The sequence below is a fragment of the Physella acuta genome, unplaced genomic scaffold (assembly GCF_028476545.2).
Source record: "Physella acuta isolate Inbredline_101_S28 unplaced genomic scaffold, ASM2847654v3 ptg001963l, whole genome shotgun sequence".
Lineage (NCBI taxonomy): Eukaryota > Metazoa > Mollusca > Gastropoda > Physidae > Physella > Physella acuta.
Genome location: NW_026733468.1, coordinates 174,746 through 195,192, shown reverse-complemented (window position 1 = coordinate 195,192; position 20,447 = coordinate 174,746). Strand labels below are relative to the sequence as shown.

Here is a 20,447-nt window from a genome sequence, read left to right as displayed (position 1 = left end):
CAGTGCTAACTTCCCCACTGCCCAGATAATGACCAAACATTCCCTCTCAATTGTTGAGTACCTCGTCTCTCGCGGTAGCAAGTTCCTGCTGACATATTTGACGGGCCGCAGCACCCCCTCTTGAGCCTGCAGTAGCACTGGGCCGATGCCGCGTGCTGAGCGTCCGTCCTGAGTATGAACGGTTGGTTAATATCGGGCAGGACAAGGACAGGCTCTGAGTTTAAGTACTCCTGTATCAGCCCAAGAGCCCTGTTGCACTCCTCTGTCCAAGCAACTCTCTCTGGTTTATCCCCCGCCAAAAGGTCAGTCAGCACCGCCTTAAGATTGCTGAAGTTGGGGATAAATTTGGAGTAATAGCTAATAAGGCCTACAAGTTGCCTCACTTGTCTCTAGTTCTTGGGATGGCAATGTTTAGAATTTTATCTATTTTACTTCTCTCTGAGGTGCCATTACTCCACTTCCCACTATATGACCGAGGGAAACTTACCTGTTCAAATCCTAGTCTATTTTTGACGGTTTTACAGTTAATCCCGCTTCCCTTAATCTCCTAAATACTGCCTCTAAGCTTTTAACGTGTTCCCCCAGCTGTCACTATAAATGCATATGTCGTCAAAGAATGAGACTACGTTCTCTAAGCCTTTCAGAACTAAACGCGTTAATCTGGCGAAGCTTGCAGGAGCGGTAGACAGACCAAAAGGGAGATAATTAAAATTGTAAAGTCCCCAGGGTGTAGAGAACGCTGTAAGCTTCTTGCTTTTATGTTGAGGGGTATTTGCCAGTAGCCTTTGGTCAGGTCTAATTTAGTAAAATATTTAGCACTATTCAAATTGGCAAATAGCTCCTCTTGGTCTGGGATAGGCTCAGCGTCATATATGGTGACGGCGTTCAGCCTGCGGTAGTCAACACAAAATCGGGCAGACCCCATCTTTCTTTTTGACCAAAACTACCGGGGCGCTATAGTCTGAGTTTGACTTTTTCTATAATCCCTGATCTTTCCAATTTCTTCAATTTCTGCTCTCATTATTTCTCTGCGTGCGTAGGGAATAGAATAGGGTTTCAATCCGAATGGGTTTTTAAAGTCACTTAACTCAATGTTGTGTTCACCTAAGTTTGTTCTACCCGGTATATTACTAATAACATCTTTGAACGCATGGATCAGACGGATGAAGGTCTGTACGTTGCGACTCGGAGAGTTTTCCGTTAATTTGAATTGTGGTTAGTTCGGTGGGTTTCTGTCACGTCAGGCGTTCTAATCCTAACCGGTGGGACACCCGGTTGCGGATCATTGCCCCACTCAGGCTCCTCTTCTTCTTCTTCGATAACACCTGATACGGCCGCTAGCACGGGATGTGTTTTTGACGTATCTGAATTATTCCTGTGGTGGTACAGTATTATCCGGTTTACATGGAAGACTTTTGTCTTCTCACCGACTCTAACAACATAGTCTAGGTCTGAGATTTTGTTAACAACTTCGTAAGGCCCTGCCCATCTAAGCTGCTCCTAACTTGTTCAGCAGTTGAGGCTTTAGGACGAGCACATGGTCGCCAATTCTAATGTCTTTTACTTGATTTGTCTTATTACTCTTTGTATTTATCTTTACTCAGTTCTGTCTTTCTCGTAGCGTGCCTACACGCTGACTGTAATGTTTTGTTTTAAGTCAAGTAAGTAGCCATATGCTAACTTAGTCTTACAGTCGCTAGTTCCTTCGCCTGTAAAAATGGACCTGAGTATGTTCATAGGTCCACTAACTTTTCTACCAACATGAGTTCGAAGGGTGAATAGCCAGTGATTTCATTTGGGGACTTCCCTGTAGGCAAGCAGAGCTGCCGGTATAAAATTTGTCCTAGTCTTCCTGTCTATCTGCTGTGATTTTTCTCAGAATTTCCTTGAAAGTACCATTCTATCTTTCAACTTGCCCAGTTTAATACCTAGCAGCTTCGAAACCTTGTTTAAAATTTCTGACGTAAATTGGGACCCATTATCCGACAAAATAACTTCAGGGGAATCCCATTCTAGTAAAATTGAGACCAGAGCATCTTGAACCTCCGATGCAGTTATACTTTTAAGAGGTACCGCTTCAGGCCATCTTGTACATAGATCTATAGCCGTTAGGATAAACCCATTTCTCTCTGTGTAAGCCTTAATGGTCCAACAATATCAAGGCTAACTTGGCAAACTTGTCTCCGCTGCGCCTGGCCATCAAAACTCTGAGAAATCCGGGCTTTGGTTCTAGCCAACCCCATGTGGCCGGCCATGGGTGTGTCGTGGCCTAGTTTTAACACAGTATCTCTAAGTGCTGATGGAACGACTAAACGAATTTGATCTTCCCCTCTACTGTGTCCGACGACTTTGAACAACAAGCCGTCTACAAGTGTATACTTCTTATTGCCCTTTTTTGCAGACTTCCAACAATTTTTGAGGACGGCTAGAAACTCTCCAGTAAGATAAAGAGTTTCAATGCTCACCAACGCTCTAGGCACTCTCTTGCTGACACCGTTGGCTGTCTTAATCGTCATCCTACCACGATTCCATCTACTTCTGTCCACTAACTGTTTCCTACACGCTATGACTACAGAACCTGTGTCGCGCAAAACAGTAACTGTCTGGTTCCCTGAGACGATAGGTAGTTTTCCCTTACAATGTTTTTCCCACAGATCGCTAACTATGTTCCCTATTGGCAAGGTAAACTTCATGTGGTTGATACACTGATCGCAATCTTCGCACTCTCCACTAAACTCCGGGACTAGTCATCTTTTTTTGCTTCTAAAACTGACCTTCTTCTGTTTGTTTCTGCTCTTATCCACATTAGGTGAATTATTACGCCCCTGTCGTTGTGTCCGCTCGGTATCGACATTACAATCAGCTGCTATATGGCCCTTTAGGCCGCATGAAAAACATTTCGTTTGTTGTCGAGGCGAGTTGTTATAAGTCCGTGTAGTTTGTCGAGATGGACCCGGTGACTGCACATAACTATACCTGTCTGAGTCAAAATTCTGTCTATATCTTGTGAAGTGTGATAGGCGAGGTCCAAAGTTGCGGTGATTTCGAGCTACGTGTGTTGTGTCTATAGCTGTGTCTAGAGTGCGGAGAATTTGATCTACTAAGACGTCGGTCATCTTTTGATGCATTGGTTCTGCTATTGTAGCTATAAGTTCTGTCGTTGCATCTGGAGAGTCGCCTAGCTGTTTCGTCGGGAATATAGCGAAATAGTTGTCACACTGTTTCTCCACCTCGTCAACAGTCCTACGATTATGTATTAGTATGTGTTGCCTGATGTCTTCACTTACTGTCCTTAAGATTTTGTCTTAAAGAATCAGATCAAACAGACCGTCATAAGTTTTCTCTATCCCGCTTAGTTCGACCCATCTCTTCAAATAATGTCTAGTTATCCTAATGTAGCTTCCTGGTTTGTCCTCAGAGTTGGGTTTGGATGAGTTAAACCTATTGCTGTAGCCTGACTCTGTCAGCCCAAAATGTTTCAGAACTTCTCGTTTTAATTTGGTGTAGTCTTCTGCTCCTAGCTCAGTTAACCAGGCATCACAGCCTCTGTCTAACAGAACTTTCCTGAACTCATGGCACCAATATCTTTGATCTAACCCTACCTCTCTAGCTTCTTTTTCAAAAATACCTATCACTACCTCCATGTCCATTGGACCACCGTTACTTTTTAAGTTAATCAGCTTAAGACGTGGGACATATGATTTTGTTTGTTCAACTACCCGTTGGTTACCCAAACTTTGTTGCTCCAATTCGAGGGTTTTTAATTAAAACATCTCTTCTGATTCTATTCTTAGTTTTTCTAAAGCTCTCTTAGCCTCTCGTTCGACTAACTCTATATTTAGTTTTGTTTCCTCTCTATGTTTTTCTTCTGCTTCTGCTAGTTTATTTTCAGCCCACTCTAGTAGTTTACTCTCTTGGCAAATTTTATACTTCTGGCCCATTGCCAAGTAATAACCAAGAAACCCCAGTAATGGCAACTCAGGAAGTTTACTTAACCTCTACGACTATAGAGAATTTCACGCGGGTATATCTAAACCCAATGGTAGAAGAAAACCAGAGTCATTGCTTTCCGAGAGCACCGCACGAGGGCTGATACAAAAGGCACTTACCCCAGAGTGTGATTGTAGGTCAGGAGTGCTGGTCCAATATATCAGCAGGCTGCTGCACCTTCACACGCTCACACACAAAATACACTGGGCTTCTGGGTTGGTAGACTAAAGGATATCAACGATGAGTTGGGTAGACATCAGCGTAGTCTTCACACGGCTCACTTCGTGACTTGCTAGACTGGCCAAGGAACACTTCGTATGGGAACGTTGTTTAAGGACGTCTGTTGCAGGAACAACTTCTTAAACGGATAGCGTCTTGCGGGAACAGTTGTTACGGGAGCTTGTTGCACAGCACAGTTTAGTTTACAGGAACATGCAATACAAGAACAGCGGGTACCAGAACAGCTTCATACAGGAAAATGCAATACAAGAACAGCGGATACCAGAACAGCTTCATATAGGAACATGCAATACAAGAACAGCGGGTACCAGAACAGCTTCATACAGGAACATGCAATACAGTAACAGCGGGTACCAGAACAGCTTCATACAGGAACATGCAATACAGTAACAGCGGGTAGCAGAACAGCTTCATACAGGAACATGCAATACAGGAACAGCTGGTACCAGAACAGCTTCATACAGGAACATGCAATACAGGAACAGCGGGTACCAGAACAGCTTCATACAGGAAAATGCAAACAGTGTACCCTGTAATTATCTAGTGAATGGATGTTTGTGGAATTCTGACCTAACACATGCCACATGAGAGTATAAAGGGTACATGCCACATCACAATTGGGTGAGCATGTATTTATTAAACAAAATACAGAATCCATTTTTTTGTACTACTTTTTAAACAGACGTCTTTTAAAGGCTCCAGATTGAATGGTATTTAAGAAGTTTACTGAGTGTTGAAGCTGTGGGTACTCAGTGTTACTGCAGTCGGTTCTTGCTGACACTGCTATAGGTACTCAGTGCTGGCGCCTTTGGCAATCGATTACATTGCTGTGGGTACCTAGCCTTAGCAGTGGGTACTCAGTATCACTGCTGTGGGTAGCCTACTTTGTGGAGAATCTGTGGGTGTACAGTGTCATTGATGTTGGTACTCAGTGCTGAAGATGTGGGTACTCAATAACACTGCTGTCGGTATTAAATGCCAGTATAATGCCACTGATGTGGGTACTCAATAGCAATGCAATGGTTTGTGGGTCTTTTCCTAAATATTAGTAAAGGTACCGGCAGAAGTAGGATAATTGTATGCGTATAATTTATGCTAAGCGCAAAATCGGTATGTCGCGTTTTCGCGACAGTCGGCGTTAATGGGTTAAACAGATGGCTTTTAAAGGCTCCAGATTGAATGTAATTAGCGATGTTTATTTTCGTAGTTTTTGTAAGAGAGGAGTAAGAAACTTCCTGACTGGGGCCTAATGGTGAACTGTGTCGATTCCCGTTAATTTCGGAGCTAGATCTTTTACTTTTTAATCTGAAAGCACGAATTCGACCGGTTCCATGACAAATAATCTGAGGACAAATGATCTCAGACACAATATCTCAGACAAAATATCTCACGGACAAATGATCTCAGGACAAATGATCTCAGACAAAATATCTCAGACAAAATATCTCACGGACAAATGATCTCAGGACAAATGATATCAGGACAAATGATCTCAATGACAAATGATCTCACGGGCGAAAGATACTAGGACAAAATATATCAGGACAAATGATATTATTATCAAATAATCTCAGACAAAATATCTCAGACAAAATATCTCACAGCAAAATTTTAAAAGTATGTACGATGATTTTAGTTGATTTGAACTTTTTTTTATTGACTGTCAATATGGTTTTGTTTACTTTTTACGCGTAATAATTGTGATTAAAATGAATCTGTTAAACTTAACAAAGCATCAAAAGATTTATTAAACTTAATCCTTCTAACAGCATTTGATTTAAAAAAGTAAAAATGAAAACTAACCTATTCCTGAAATGTATAATAAATGATAATGTATAAAACAAACATACAACATTAATGTTCAAAACACACGAAATATTTTTTCAAAAATGTGAATGGGTCTTTAGGTTTGTAACGTTAAATTATTGTTTTTATTGCATCATGAACACAAACGAAACGCTTACGTTTCTATGCCGGCAGGTACATCGTTATGATCACACCTCTCCAATACTATGTGATCACGTATTGTATGAACTCTTGCTTTACATATTCTATCTTCACATTTCCAAATCTCCTTGCCTGCTGTTCCACTTCTGGCTTTTATAAACATAAATCACCAGAAGCAAATGTCCTATACCCTTTTTGAGAGGCCTTAGCTGAGTAATCTCCACTAATACTGCTTTGTTTGCATGCACACTACGACAAACGTAGCTCCGAGTTGACCGATGTTCGTCTTAAATAAGCATTTGTCACCTAATCACTAAGGTGTGACCGACGCATAACTATTGACTTTAGATTTTAGTTGTGTTGTTCATGGAGGGTGGATTTCGTTCCCTTAAGGCAGTGGTTCCCAAACTTTTTCGACTGGCGAACCACTTTTATAAAAAGTAAGTGACCCGCGACCCCCATAGAATTAAAAAGTCGAAATTAGTATGGAAATTAATAAGCACTAAAATAAGATTTTCTAGTAGACTTTCAATATGAACTACTCTTGATAACTGTTTTAATACCATGATTAAAACTGCATGCTATTTACCAAACATTCGAGGTTAAGTTTTTATTAACGCCAACCTATGTCATTATCAACATTCAATTTATTTCTTAATTTTTTTTATAATCGGAGAATAGTGTTGAAAATCTACTCTCGAAAAGTCAATCAATTTACGTTTGGGTATGAATGGTGAATACTACACCAAAATTCTGTGAACATTTTTTCATCTTACGCGAAATCATTCTGCAAATCAAAGAATGCATCTTGTAATTCATCTGGAATGCTTGCAACATCAAGGGAAGAACAGAATGGGTAATGCGTCAATGCAGATTCTTCTTTTTTCAGCCCAGAGAAATAGCGCTGTATTTTGGTTTCAAGAGATTTAAGATGCCCATCTAGCACAGTGCAGAGTTTCTCAAATTTACAATATTGTCAAGATTTATTTTCTTCGCCGATTTTGCAGCTAGGTATCATACTCTCTCCAACCACTCTATGTCGTTTTAAGCATACCAAAAGGTCTTGTTTCCTTTGCACTTCCAAGAACAATATGATTTCAGATTTCAATTCAAAAACACGATTCACAACATTCCGTTTGACAGCCAGCGTACTGTAATGTAGAAAAGTAGAACCTCGTGATCTTTATTCATGTCTTTGCTCAGTTCTTTGAAGTCTCCAGATTTAATATAATTTACGACTTTTACTAGCAATGGAGTCATGATGGCAAGGACAGTGGTTAGGGAGCTAAATCTTTTCTGTTTTCTGAAAGCCCGATTTTGACCTGAACGTAGATGGCGCACCATCCGTTTTAACCCATCTGCTATAAGCCGCTGAATATTAGGCAGAGATGTATGTTGCATCTTTACTGCACTGGAATCCCCAAGAATTAACTTCCTATTCAATTAAGTCTCTGACGATTGCAACTAGCTTCATGCCGATGAAAGAACTCCATATCTTTTTTGGTGTGTTCCGAATGACTCGTCTCAAATGACGTTTTAGTTTTGAAGATTTCATAAACTCGTGACTGAGAACAACTTCATACAGTAGGCATTGCTTCTTCTCTATTCCATTTTCACTGATGTTAGTAAAGCCGAATTTCAGATACTCTTCTAGATATTTACGTTTTTTTCAATGCTAGGGTTTAGTCTACCAGTTGGCGACCCCATAGATAGCCCTTCGCGACCCCCAGTTTGGGAACCCGTGCCTTAAGGTATGTCTCTGCCATCAAAGGGGCGGCCACCTTGTTACAAAGTTGTGTCTTTATTGTTATTTAATTCCCTTTGATCTAGTTTCGTCCACTTGACGTGGTAGGATTGTCTCATCTTTGGCAAGCCCACCTAAGCTGGCTATCGAAAAATTTCTTTAATCTTCACATACTATATTAGTAATCTGAATTTTAACATGTTTAATGAAATATGACACATTTATGCTGCAAATATTTCTTAAAAACTATTATATAGGCCTATAAACAATATTACATATAGTAAACAATACCATATGACAGTCAATAAAAATGTGCAGATCAACTGAAATCATCCAATACACTATTACAATTTTGCTGTGAGATATTTTTTCTGAGATATTTTGTCTGAGATCATTTGTCCATGATATCATTTGCCCTGAATTTTTTTGTCCTGGTATCTTTTGTCCGTGAGATATTTTGTCTGAGATAATTTGTCCTGGGATCATTTGTCCTGTTACCCAATTTTTATTATAGAGATTTAGAAAATGATAAAAAAAGAGTTTGTTAATAAATGGCTACGGTGCTATGACTGATACGGTTGGTTAATTTTCAAGAAATGTTGTTGTGACGCGATTGAACGATCTGCCCAAATGTGCTGTCTGCTAGTGTTCTTGACATTCATTTTTTTCAATGTTTTAAATTAATGAAATTAGTTTAATAAGACATAATATATAATGTTTTATATGTTATAATAAGTTGGTGTATTTTCAAAATAGTATTAAATACGGAAATCAAAGTTATTTTTACCTTATGTTCTGCGCGATGGCCAAAAATTGTATAAAAGGCTACTTCACATCAAACACTATCTGCCTATTGTTAAAACAAGATGTCTCGCCCAAAACACGCAAAAATAACGATTACAAGTATGAGCATTTAATATTAACCATGGAATAATGTAAAAACGGAACCTCGGTGTTATTGTTCCCCGCGGCTATCATTACCATGACGACGGTTAAAAGTAGATCAAGCGATAGCTTACTTTAATTATGTCTTATTTTTTTTTTTACGTCTGTTATTGAATATGACTATTACATTTACTGATATTTTTCTTTTTATGTGCTTTATTTTCCTTTTGTACTTCCTTTTCCTCTTATGAAAACAGAGAACATTTTGAATTTGCACTATAATATTAATTACCAAATTAAAAAAACTAAACTTAAACTTAAGTTTGATCTTCATTTCAATCCAAACCTAACTTCTAGAATTTATTTATTCCATATGTGCTGACCATAGGAAGAAACCTGGCTCTAAAACAGCAGGCGACAGACCCTATCACCGTGGATGGGGATACAAGCAACTCAAATTGTTTGAAATCTAGGAGCTGGAGGGTTTCCTTCGCTAGACCGTCTTATATAAATAGCATCATCATCTACATGAACGATCCAAAAAGTAGTTCGTTACAGTAAAATAGAACATGTTTCAAAACATTACTTCATTCGCAGCCAAAATGTTTGGATTTCTCTTTTATTAGACAAAATCTGGTCCATCACAGGGAACATATTTAGCTATTGTTTATACAAATCTCATCACATGCATCAATAAAGATGAGATTTTCTACTGTATACACAACTTTGTCCTCTACGGCATTTAGGTTATACTAGACTACCCGTCATCCGTTGGATAACTGTGGGTTTCGGGGGTCATCCATAAAAAAACATCACGTCTGTCACTCAGAGGCGTAGCGTCCCTTCCCGGCGCCCGGGGACAAACTTTTCGATTTGAACTCCCCCCCCTCAAACTTTTGATGTGCACCCCCCCCCTCAAACTTTCGATTTGCACCCCCTCAACCTTTCAATTTATTTTTCCAACCCATTTTGGCGCCCCTAAGGTCGGCGCCCGGAACATATGTCCCCCCCCCCTCGCTACGCTACTGCAGTGTCACTTATCGTCACAAAAAACAGACCGCACATTAAAAAATATGTTTTTAATCTTTTAAAACACCGATTTCGGACTATCCCTTCATATACTGACGTCACAGGTGACCTACTCAACTCTACTTCACCTGCCCAGTGTCCCACCAAGTCTCAGACAACATGTTTTTATCGCTTAAAAAACGATTTAAACCGAGCATGTCTCTGACCACACTATCCCTTCATATGCTTAGGACAAAGAAACAGATGAACTCTACTTCACCTGCCCTGTATCCCGCCAAGTTCAGATAGGCAACTTTATCATTCACATCTAAAAAAAAAAAATTAAGAAAAAAAAAATCATTGACGTATTGTTCTAGAACCTGTGCCACCCGTATGAGAGCCGATTACACTAACAACTTAGTTCTTTACTCGTGACGTCACAGGTGAATTTTTATACTATACTTTAATACTTTGTGTCTCCTTATGCAACTTGATTTACGCGCATAGATCTAGATCTAAGTCTAGTATTTGTAACTTTCAAATTAAATTTTATCTTAAATTAACCAAACAAAGATTTATATAAAATAATGAAGGTTTAAAATTATCTAGATCTAGATAGAATTATCTAGATCTAGATTCTACGACTCGTTTAGCTTGTTTATATAACGTGAAAACCCGCCATTTTGCTCGTGGTAAACATAGCCTAAAAATAGTCGGAAGTCATGCGTCCGGTCCGGACGCCATTGTTTTTAGCAACCGACCACGCCTCCAATCCTACTATATCTAGCTCTAGAACCTAGACAGATAAATCCGATGTATTCTCGAATTAGATGGTCATTAAAGCTAAACAAAGATTTATATAAAATAAGGCCTGAAATAGATTCTAGATGTAGAATTTGCGTTAAGTATAGATCTAGAATTTACGTAAAGTCTAGTGCCCTAGTGCTAGATCTAGATTCTAGATCTAGATCTAAAATCTAGATTTCATTTTATAACATGTTCTTCCTTCGACAGCTGATCTGTAGATCTAGTGAAATTTATCGTAAAACTAAATGAAAAAGACAGTTGAAAATTGATTTTAAGTGTTGGAACGTAATAAATACAGCAAACGGTCGTATTGTTAAAGTTATTGCCGACAGAAAATTAGATTTAGAACGCGTTAAACTTTTGAATGGGAACACAATCTTCTTCGATAGCGCCGCCATTTTATTGTACTAAAAAAGTAAACAAAAAACTGTGACGTCACGGTTCCATCGAGTCTAGTCGTTTTTCAAATCTTTTTTAAAAAATGTGGTTAATCTACCTATGAATAAATCAATAAATTAATTAACGTCTTTAAATAAATGTGTGATTAACAGTCTGTCTGCAATCAAAAATTATTCTCTACCTACATACTATTTGACAGCCCCCATATAAAGCAGTTTCCTTACAGTAAGAAATCAGACAAAAAAATAAAAAAATAAATATTCAAACATGTAAACAAACTTGAGTTTTAGTAGTATATAGATAATCTTTCTTTAAAAATATAATTTCATATAAAGCACACCTATATCCTCTGAGGCATCTTTGAAGGGGAAGGGAAGGTATATGCCCCACCCCCAAATGAAGTTCACCGTCTCTCGCTGTGAACGAAATAGAAGTTATATAAATAAAATATATACTTTAATAACTTTCAACCTTCCCCAATAAATTTAAGCCCCCCCTCCCCCTACTCAAGTAGCCAGGAGGAAAATATCTGGAAAATAAACCTCTCGTTTAAGACCAAGTAATTGTAAGTTTATTTCGATCATTGCAGGTGGCGAGGTTATGGACATAGGCTTTAAGTCTGCAAAGCATTCCAGTTGGGGTTGGAATATTAGTAACCCTTTCTTTAAATACAGCAGAAGCCGAGTGATGCTGGCACCTGGCCTACGCATTACAGAAGCAATGTCGGAAATGGAAATCAGTGTTGTTATAGCTGGCAAGCACATGCACTTTTGTGAAGTTGAGGTTATTGGAGGCGAGTAAGCAGTTGTGGTTCTTGTGTGCTGAGTATGTTTACTGCGCTTATTATTGGGGATATGGTGTGAAAATTGCGGTGCTATGTGTGTATTAGTAAACGGCTTATACGAAATGATTGTAAATACACAATTCGAAATAATAAATCACGGAATAACAAAAAGTTATGAAAAATCTCTCCATAACTGAAAAAGCGGGAGTGATCTCCCCTTAACTTTATCGAATGTACATATATAACATAGTGAGGGATGGCAACTCTGGGTATAGACATGATTTTTAATTACTTAAACTTTTTAAAATAGATTAGAAACACGTAGAAAAAAAACTGCACACGAAGTGAGCAGCAAACAATGTCTGTAAAATAGTGCGGAATATTTTTTGAGAAATCGGAAAGGGCGTAAAGTACTACTTCTAGACAACGGAAATTACTCAAAATTGGAAAGATGGCAGATAATTCAATGTTTTATTGACAATTCAAATTTTGTATATCTATCTGAAACAATACTCAAGTTATAGGATTTTGAAAAACCAAAAGTAGAATTATTTCCAATCCCGATTACAAGAAATCGCTAAAGCTTGATACAGAACTGCAAATCCTAATATTTAAAAGCCCATGTGAGCACTTCTCTCTCTCTCTCTCTCCCTCTCTCTCTCTCTCTCTCTATCTCTCTCTCTCAGTTCGCAAAGTATTTTCGCAGGGTATCACATTAGAATCTTCAGCGATGTATAGAGAACTTGATACGGACTTTGGTTGAAAATAATATGGTAGATGTTTTAAATGTATAACCAACATTTTATTTAAAGAAGACAAATAAAAAATAAAGGCATATTCGAATGTAGAAAAACAGTTTTAATTATGCAACAGGAAAAGTGTTTATAGTTGTGAAAAAGAACCCGTGAAACAATGACGTCACTAATGCTTATACATTAATATATGACGTCATCTGCCGAGTTTAGAGTAAAAAGAAATGAACTAGTTCATTTAAATTTGATTTAGATCTACGTACGATATGACATTTTTCCGACCTAAATTTATAAAATGTATTTAATCTATTTGGATTCTAGATCTAGAGATTCTAGATATAGACTAGATCCAAATCTACGCAAAAACTAGACGTAGACGCTAAGTAGCTAAGACCTAGATTTAGACACCATCTACACTAGAATCTATTCCAAAAATAAATTTCTATATTAAACTATTTCAGGCCTTAATTATTTTATAGAAATCTGTTTAGCTATGGAACTGGCTAATTTGGGATAAAAAAATTAATTTGAAAGAATAGGCGTATTCGCGTAAATTAAGCTTTTTAAATACGTCTTTCATTCTCCGTGTTTTATAAGGTGCCAAAATAGCTGAGATGATAGTGTACATAATACCACGCAGGTTGTGAAGGATCGTGACACATCAAAGCAAACTTAATTTTTTTTTATATTTGAATCTTCCGATTTTAGACTATAAAGAAAGGAACTACTTCATTCAAATTTGATTTAGATCTAGATCTATAGATCTACTTATCAAGACGTACGCTATGAAATATATACAATGTTATCGCTCAAACTAATACAAATTACTTAAAAACAACGTAATGACCATTGAATAGCCAGATTTTTAACGGAATCATTTAAGTCACTTAACCAGTGTGTGCCTGTGTTATCTTAAATGTGTCGTATTTTTAGCTAAAAAGTTATTTCTTTGCTTTGTCACTAATATCGTTCAGCGTGTAGTAAAGCACATTGAGTTTTGATCAATAACTATCTCATAAATTATTTTTCTCAAACAAGTACACCATTTTAAAATATATAGGTCTATAATTCACGTAAAACGGGTACCGCTGGCTAGTTTTATATAATGCTTATATATGAAATGTCATACACCGCCAAGTTTGGAAGGGGAACATTAATTTACAATCAGAATTACAATATCTTTGAGTAGTGTGTGTTGCTGACAATGATCAGATATTTGCCATTAAACTTGCCTATTTGTCTACCACAACAGACATCCAATGTGACCCCTTTCATTTCGGCCTGGAGTGTGAGCACGTCTGTTCTTGCCCGTTACAGAAAAAAGATTGCGATGATCTTCAGAAATGTTATGTGCCCAGTGTTTACTGGCATAAGGAATGTAACTATTGTGAGTAATATTTGCATCCAATTGTAGAATTACGAAGTTATCCCATTTCAATTGAAATATAATTATTTAATGTATAATCGACAGCCACAACCACAACCACAACCACAACCACAACCACGAACACGAACACGAACACGAACACGAACACGAACACGAACTCGAACACGAACACGAACGTGAACGTGAACGTGAACGTGAACGTGAACGTGAACGTGAACGTGAACGTGAACGTGAAGATGAACATGAACATGAACATGAACATGAACATGAACATGAACATGAACATGAACATGAACATGAACATGAACATGAACATGAACATGAACATGAACATGAACATGAACATGAACATGAACATGAACATGAACATGAACATGAACATGAACATAACACTAATCCTACCTGCAACTTAAAGCAATGTCCGTGTGTGTGTGTGTGGGGGGGGGGGAGTAATGTCATATTTTGCGGGGGTAATTGACAAGGGGTGATTACTCGGGGGGGGGGGATGTCGGGGGATGGGAAGGGGTGAATGATCAGAGGTAATTGACGGGTAGAGGGGGTTATGCCTTTTTCCCATATAAAGGACCATGATTTATGTGTTTATTAAACATAATATATACCATGCTTTGTCCGGGTTTAGGAAATATATTACTTTTCTAATTAACCCTAACCCCAACCAACAAAAAACTAAACATAAACACATAAACAAACGCAAACATAAAATAAACGCAAACCTAAACGAAAAAAAAACAACGAAAGCACAAACACAAACGTAACGCCAAACAAAAATGCAAATACGAAAATAAACACAAACACCAACACTAACGGAAACATAAAGACAAACACAACGAAAACATAAACATAAACATAAGTACAATCGCCAACACAAACGCAAGCGCAAATGCCAACACAAACACAAACACAAAATCAAACACAAACATAAACCTAAACGCAAACAGTAACCAGGAATATAAGACAAACTTAAATGTTAACATAAAAGCATAGTGCTCAAAGTATAGCCCAGGGCGCCAAACATCACCCTGCCGGGGCAACGGCTGATCCACCTGATTCAACTTGGTAAACAACTAAATTACTCCATCTTATCCGTAAGCTATCAAACAGTTCAAACCGAATGTCGGTGCCATAGCAATCACGGGAATTCCCGGAGAGCTAGAGGATGACCAGTTTCGAATTAAATAATGGCCATTGTAACCCTTCTTATACATTGTCTATCGCACAGTTTAAAACAAACTTAGGCACCATAGAGCTCAAGAGAATGCCCGGGGCGCTAAATTGCACCCTGTCGGGACGCCAAACTGATGTTCTGCATTTGATTTGTAGTGCAACTATAGTAACACTTTTTATTCACAGCCTATCGCACTCTTTAATATAAACATTTGCACCATAGCGCTTACAAGATAACACAGGGCGGCAAATCGAACATAGCCGGGGCACCGGCGGACACGCCTGATTCAATTTAGTGAACAACTTTAATACCACTAGCTTGTCCGCAAACATAGAGGACATTTAGTAGCGGCTTCTTAACTGTTATTGATTAAAAATAATTAGTAAACAGTGCAGTGCGTTCTGTGTATAAAATAAATTAAAGTCAGTATTTACAATATCCGTGCTTTACCTACCAAATTACACTTGATCAATCAACGCAAATTATTTACATTTTTTAACATCAAGACAAAATAATAAAAAGTATCCCCCCCCCACCCCCGATATAATATTTTTTCATAAAGATAAGTAAAAAACTTTTGTGATCAATGAAGGCAAGTAATTAAAAATAACACTTAAATTTTTTTTTTTGAAAGATGATTCAAATTCTTTGACTTTATTTTTTCCACATGACTTTATTTAAAATTATACGTTTAGGAAATGAAACTTGTTTTACAAAACCTCATATTATAATAATTTTTCTAATCATTATTTTAGATAATAAACACTTTAGGCACCGTGCTCTGTCCGCTTTACGCCTCATACAGAGCCACATAAACCATTTGAGCTATATGTATGTATATATATATATATATATATATATATATATATATATATATATATATATATATATATATATATATATATATATATACATATATATATATACAATGCAAAAACAAACACAAACGAAAACACAAACGCAACACACACACACAAACACAAAAGAAAAAACAAACGTAAATAGAAACACAAATAAAAGCACAAACACAATGCAAACACACAAGCAAACTCACTGTTTATGGTTAAAGTTAGAGTTGGATTTATGGGTTATGTCTGTATTTGACAAACATCCATGCCTGGTATAGAGTCCTTGATATGACGTTACGGATCCACATTCAAAATGACAATCTGTGCTGTAAAAGGCTGTGATACAAGAAGTTGCAGATCTAAAGGAATTCGTTTACTTCGACAGCCAAGAGTTATATGAAACTAAGGTGATAGAGATCGACAATTAACAGAACGTAGACGCTGTCAATTGTTAGCCAATATTTATCAAAGTGGCGTGAGTGAAGCAGCGGCAAATCAAATGCGAATATGTTCTCGACACTTTGCTTTTGTTAGGGACAGTAAACAATAAACTTCGTTTTAATTAACACAAGACTTCTGTTAATAAAACAAATACGCTTGACATTCACCTACGTCAAAAAATATAATAACATTTAATTGGAATATTTATTTAATATTAAGATATAAAATCTAGCTCAAAATCTAATCATGTTGTCCACGAAACTGGCTACGCTAGGTAGACACAGAATCTAAAATCTACTTATTCAATTAAATTAAACTACAAGAAAAATTAAATTTAATTAAAAAAAAACATTGAGATCTATATTCGATTCAAAATAATTCAATAATTAATAAAAACAAATAGACATAATAATAAAAAAAAATATAATTGTCTCAAATATCTAGAATCTAGCTGTAGATTCTAATTATTTTAGTTAGCAAACAAAATTATCTGAAATTGAAATAGATTGTGTGACGAGACTTAAACCTAGAATCCGCTCCTTGAATTTAATTTTAATAGTTGTTACTATTTTTGTTTTAAAAGGCTTTAATAAATTAATTAGTCCTACCTAATATGTGTCTAATAATATGTATCTGATACTGGATTGAGGTTAGTTAAATTTAGAAGCAGATTAGTCATACTGATTTCACCATTGTTTCCGTGCTGCGCCTTTAGGGCAATAAATTACATTAGAGATGTTATCTCTTGTCGGCTGAGATCTAAGAGCAGCAATCTATGTTACCTACAAAGAGATGGAGTTTTATGGTGAGGGCTTGGTATTATGTAGGTAAAAAAATTTGAGGGGGTAGCAATTGTATGTGTCTGATAACTTCCCTGCTTAACCAAGATTGACATAAATTACATAACATGCTACACAAATGGGTTGAGATCTAAGAACATCAGTTGTTGTTACTTCAGAAGTAGATTATTTATTGAGGTTTTTGTAGGGGCTAAGTGGTCTAACGTTAGATACTGTAGTGTATATATATATATATATATATATATATATATATATATATATATATATATATATATATATATATATATATATATATATATATATATACACTATATTTTCATGCATTAGTGTGGGTAGACGACCAATTAGAACTTGAGATCGAGCATATAATAAAAAACCACTAATACCGCTAACAAGTTGCATCAGTCATAACTGATGTTTATAACACTTCAAATAATTTTTTTCCTACATGTTAAAGAAAAAAATCCTATTGATTTGTATCACTATAGCGATGACGCAATCTGCATTATTGTTTCAGGATGCTAATTGGCGGTATGGGTTATCCTGTGAGCACTATTGCACATATGTTAGTATTGAGAAGCCATGTGCCGTACGCGGTGAGCCTGCGGTAGTGTAATAGGGGGCTTTTTGATAACTCTGATATTACTAATGATACGTTGTACATGTTTTTAGTATGCACCAATCCCTATTTCGACCAAGGATGTGCCTCTAAGTTCCAGCGTAAGTGCCAACCCGAGGCCTGTAACAATGTCGAGAGCTCATGCGTCGAGTGCTTCTCATCACGAGCGTTTTGCTACAAAGGTAACGTATAGGATCCACACATTTTGATCCGTGGGTTCAATTGTAAAACCAGAAATAGCAATCTCTTCATCTATCTATAAAGCTATGTATGTGTATCTCTGTGTGTGTGTGTGTGTCTTTTATACATTACTACACCTTATTTTTATGAAACTTTCGGAAGTTTTTTAGAATATTCCTGGGGAGGTGTTTGCGAGAATTAAATTCAAAAAGTCGCAGTGGTGACCCCGGCAGTGCGATATTCAATTATTCTATAAACATGGTATATAAAATTAAAGTCGTTTGCGGTTTGACACCAATCATCCAACCGCCTTGAAACTTTGGGGAGTAGATGAAAACACTAAAGGTGAGGATTCCTTTAAAAAAAAACGTTTTTAATTTCGCAAGGGTGCGATTTTTCTCTATATACAGTATTAAAAATACAAATAGGATGCGGTTTGACACCGTTCATCCGAATGCCATGAAACTTTGGATACTTGATGAGAATACTCTCGAGACGTTTTCTGTGAAAGAGGAAGGGTCTTTTGTCAATACACGGTTTGGCGCCCAGAGTTCTTAATCGGCTATCTTAGCACTTGATGTCCGTTATCATAGCGTGTAGGAAGACTACTATATTCAGCGTTAATACTTCAACCCTATTGTGAGAAATGAGGACCTACGTTCGTTTAAAAAAGGGCTATACACTAAGGACATTGTGTCTTTATCAATAACAATAATCGTTGACTTTATCGAATCAGGCGCGTCCTCGCAGGGGGGTGATATGGTGCCACAAGATTACCCGAGAGCACTATGGCGCGTACGTTCTTTTTCAAAAGCACGATCGGATATGGATACGTTAGGGCTTTATAGTCGTTTAATAAATTTAACCAGTCGAGTTTGCACTTGCCCCTGCAGGGCGCAATTTGATGCCCAATGGTATCCCGTGAGCGATATTTCAATAAGCTATTAGGCTCTCTGGGTTATCTTGTGAGCATCAGGGCGCTATAGTAAATTTAAACAGCCAGTGACCGTACGCGGACCCCCTGAGGTAGTGTAACCTGGGCGATCACCACAGTGTGTTCTACCTCACCATGATTTCATGCGGTAGGTAAACAAGTGCCCCGATATATATATATATATATATATATATATATATATATATATATATATATATATATATATATATATATATATATATATATATATATATATATATATATATAATATAGGCGCAGGCATTGTTAACATTTAAATTTAAACTCAGTATTAGAAACAAAAAGCTCACACGTCTAATAATACATGATTGGTAACGCATTGATAGAACGCTTCTTACATATATCATCAGATTTTCTTCTATCCCGAAGAGCACGCTAGTACTAGTAAATAGAAGGTAAACAATAAAAACAGACAGTACTATTGGTATGGAAAATATCTATATATATAATTCTCTTCACGGAGACTATAATCACCACGCAGCTTAGCCACCACCCTCATCCCAACCTGTCAGGTGAGCTGTGGTTCACCCCGAATGTTTACAATCGTATAGTCGGGTTAGGAGCAGATAATTTGGAATTAACCGATTTGAAACGAAGCGGAGGTAACAATTTCTGATTGATCTTTTAGCCATACTTTTAGACTGTCTCAAGATTGTTGAAACCTATTTATAGACTGCGAACATGGAACCTACGGCCAGGATTGTGACTTGAAATGCAGCGTCAAATGTGAGAATCAGACCTGTCACAGCATCACAGGCAGGTGTTTGAGTTGTCCCCCTGGATGGCGGGGAGACTACTGTGAGCAGGGTAAAACTTTTTTTTTTTATGAATCTATTTCTAAACTTTGAGGATATTTGAAACACAAGTTAAGAATTTTTTAAAACAATGTAGCTCTGATATTAGCCGTCGCGTAGATATATATATATATATATATATATATATATATATATATATATATATATATATATATATATATATTTATTTATTTATTTATATATATATATATATTATATGTGTGTGTGTGTTTTCTACACGTAAAGCATTCGGTATGTAAATTGCCTTGAGTATGTATAAACATACTTAAGAACTGTTTCGAAATTTGATAAACATATTTTTTTGACTTTCTCAAAATGTGTTTAAACATACTCAATCTCAAGATTGTTGAAACCAATTTATAGAATGCGAAAAAGGAACCTACGGCCAGGAATGTGCCTTCAACTGCAGCGTCAAATGTGAGAATCAGACCTGTGACAGCATCACAGGCCGGTGTTTATGTTGTCCGCCTGGATGGCGGGGAGACTGCTGTGAGCAGGGTAAATTATTTTTTGTGTATTTCATACAAGTGAACATTTTATTCTCTAACTTAACTGATATCATGGTTTTGATACGTATGCCGTCATTAGGTTTCGTTTCAGTATTACCAGTATTATTATTAGTATGTTTTAATATAGCGGTTT

The 20,447-nt window shown here is 37.0% G+C and overlaps 1 protein-coding gene across 1 annotated transcript in view; it reads left to right on the top strand.

Annotated features, from left to right (window-relative positions):
- Window positions 1–4,422: 4,422 nt before the first annotated feature.
- The window catches only part of LOC131931421 (uncharacterized), a 40,151-nt gene continuing 24,126 nt past the window's right edge, over window positions 4,423–20,447 (top strand). Inside the window, exons 1-3 of the mRNA XM_059288217.1 lie at window positions 4,423–4,570; window positions 19,663–19,797; window positions 20,169–20,303. Coding sequence (XP_059144200.1) covers window positions 4,423–4,570; window positions 19,663–19,797; window positions 20,169–20,303 — 418 coding nt within the window. The remainder of the gene's footprint in view (window positions 4,571–19,662; window positions 19,798–20,168; window positions 20,304–20,447) is intronic.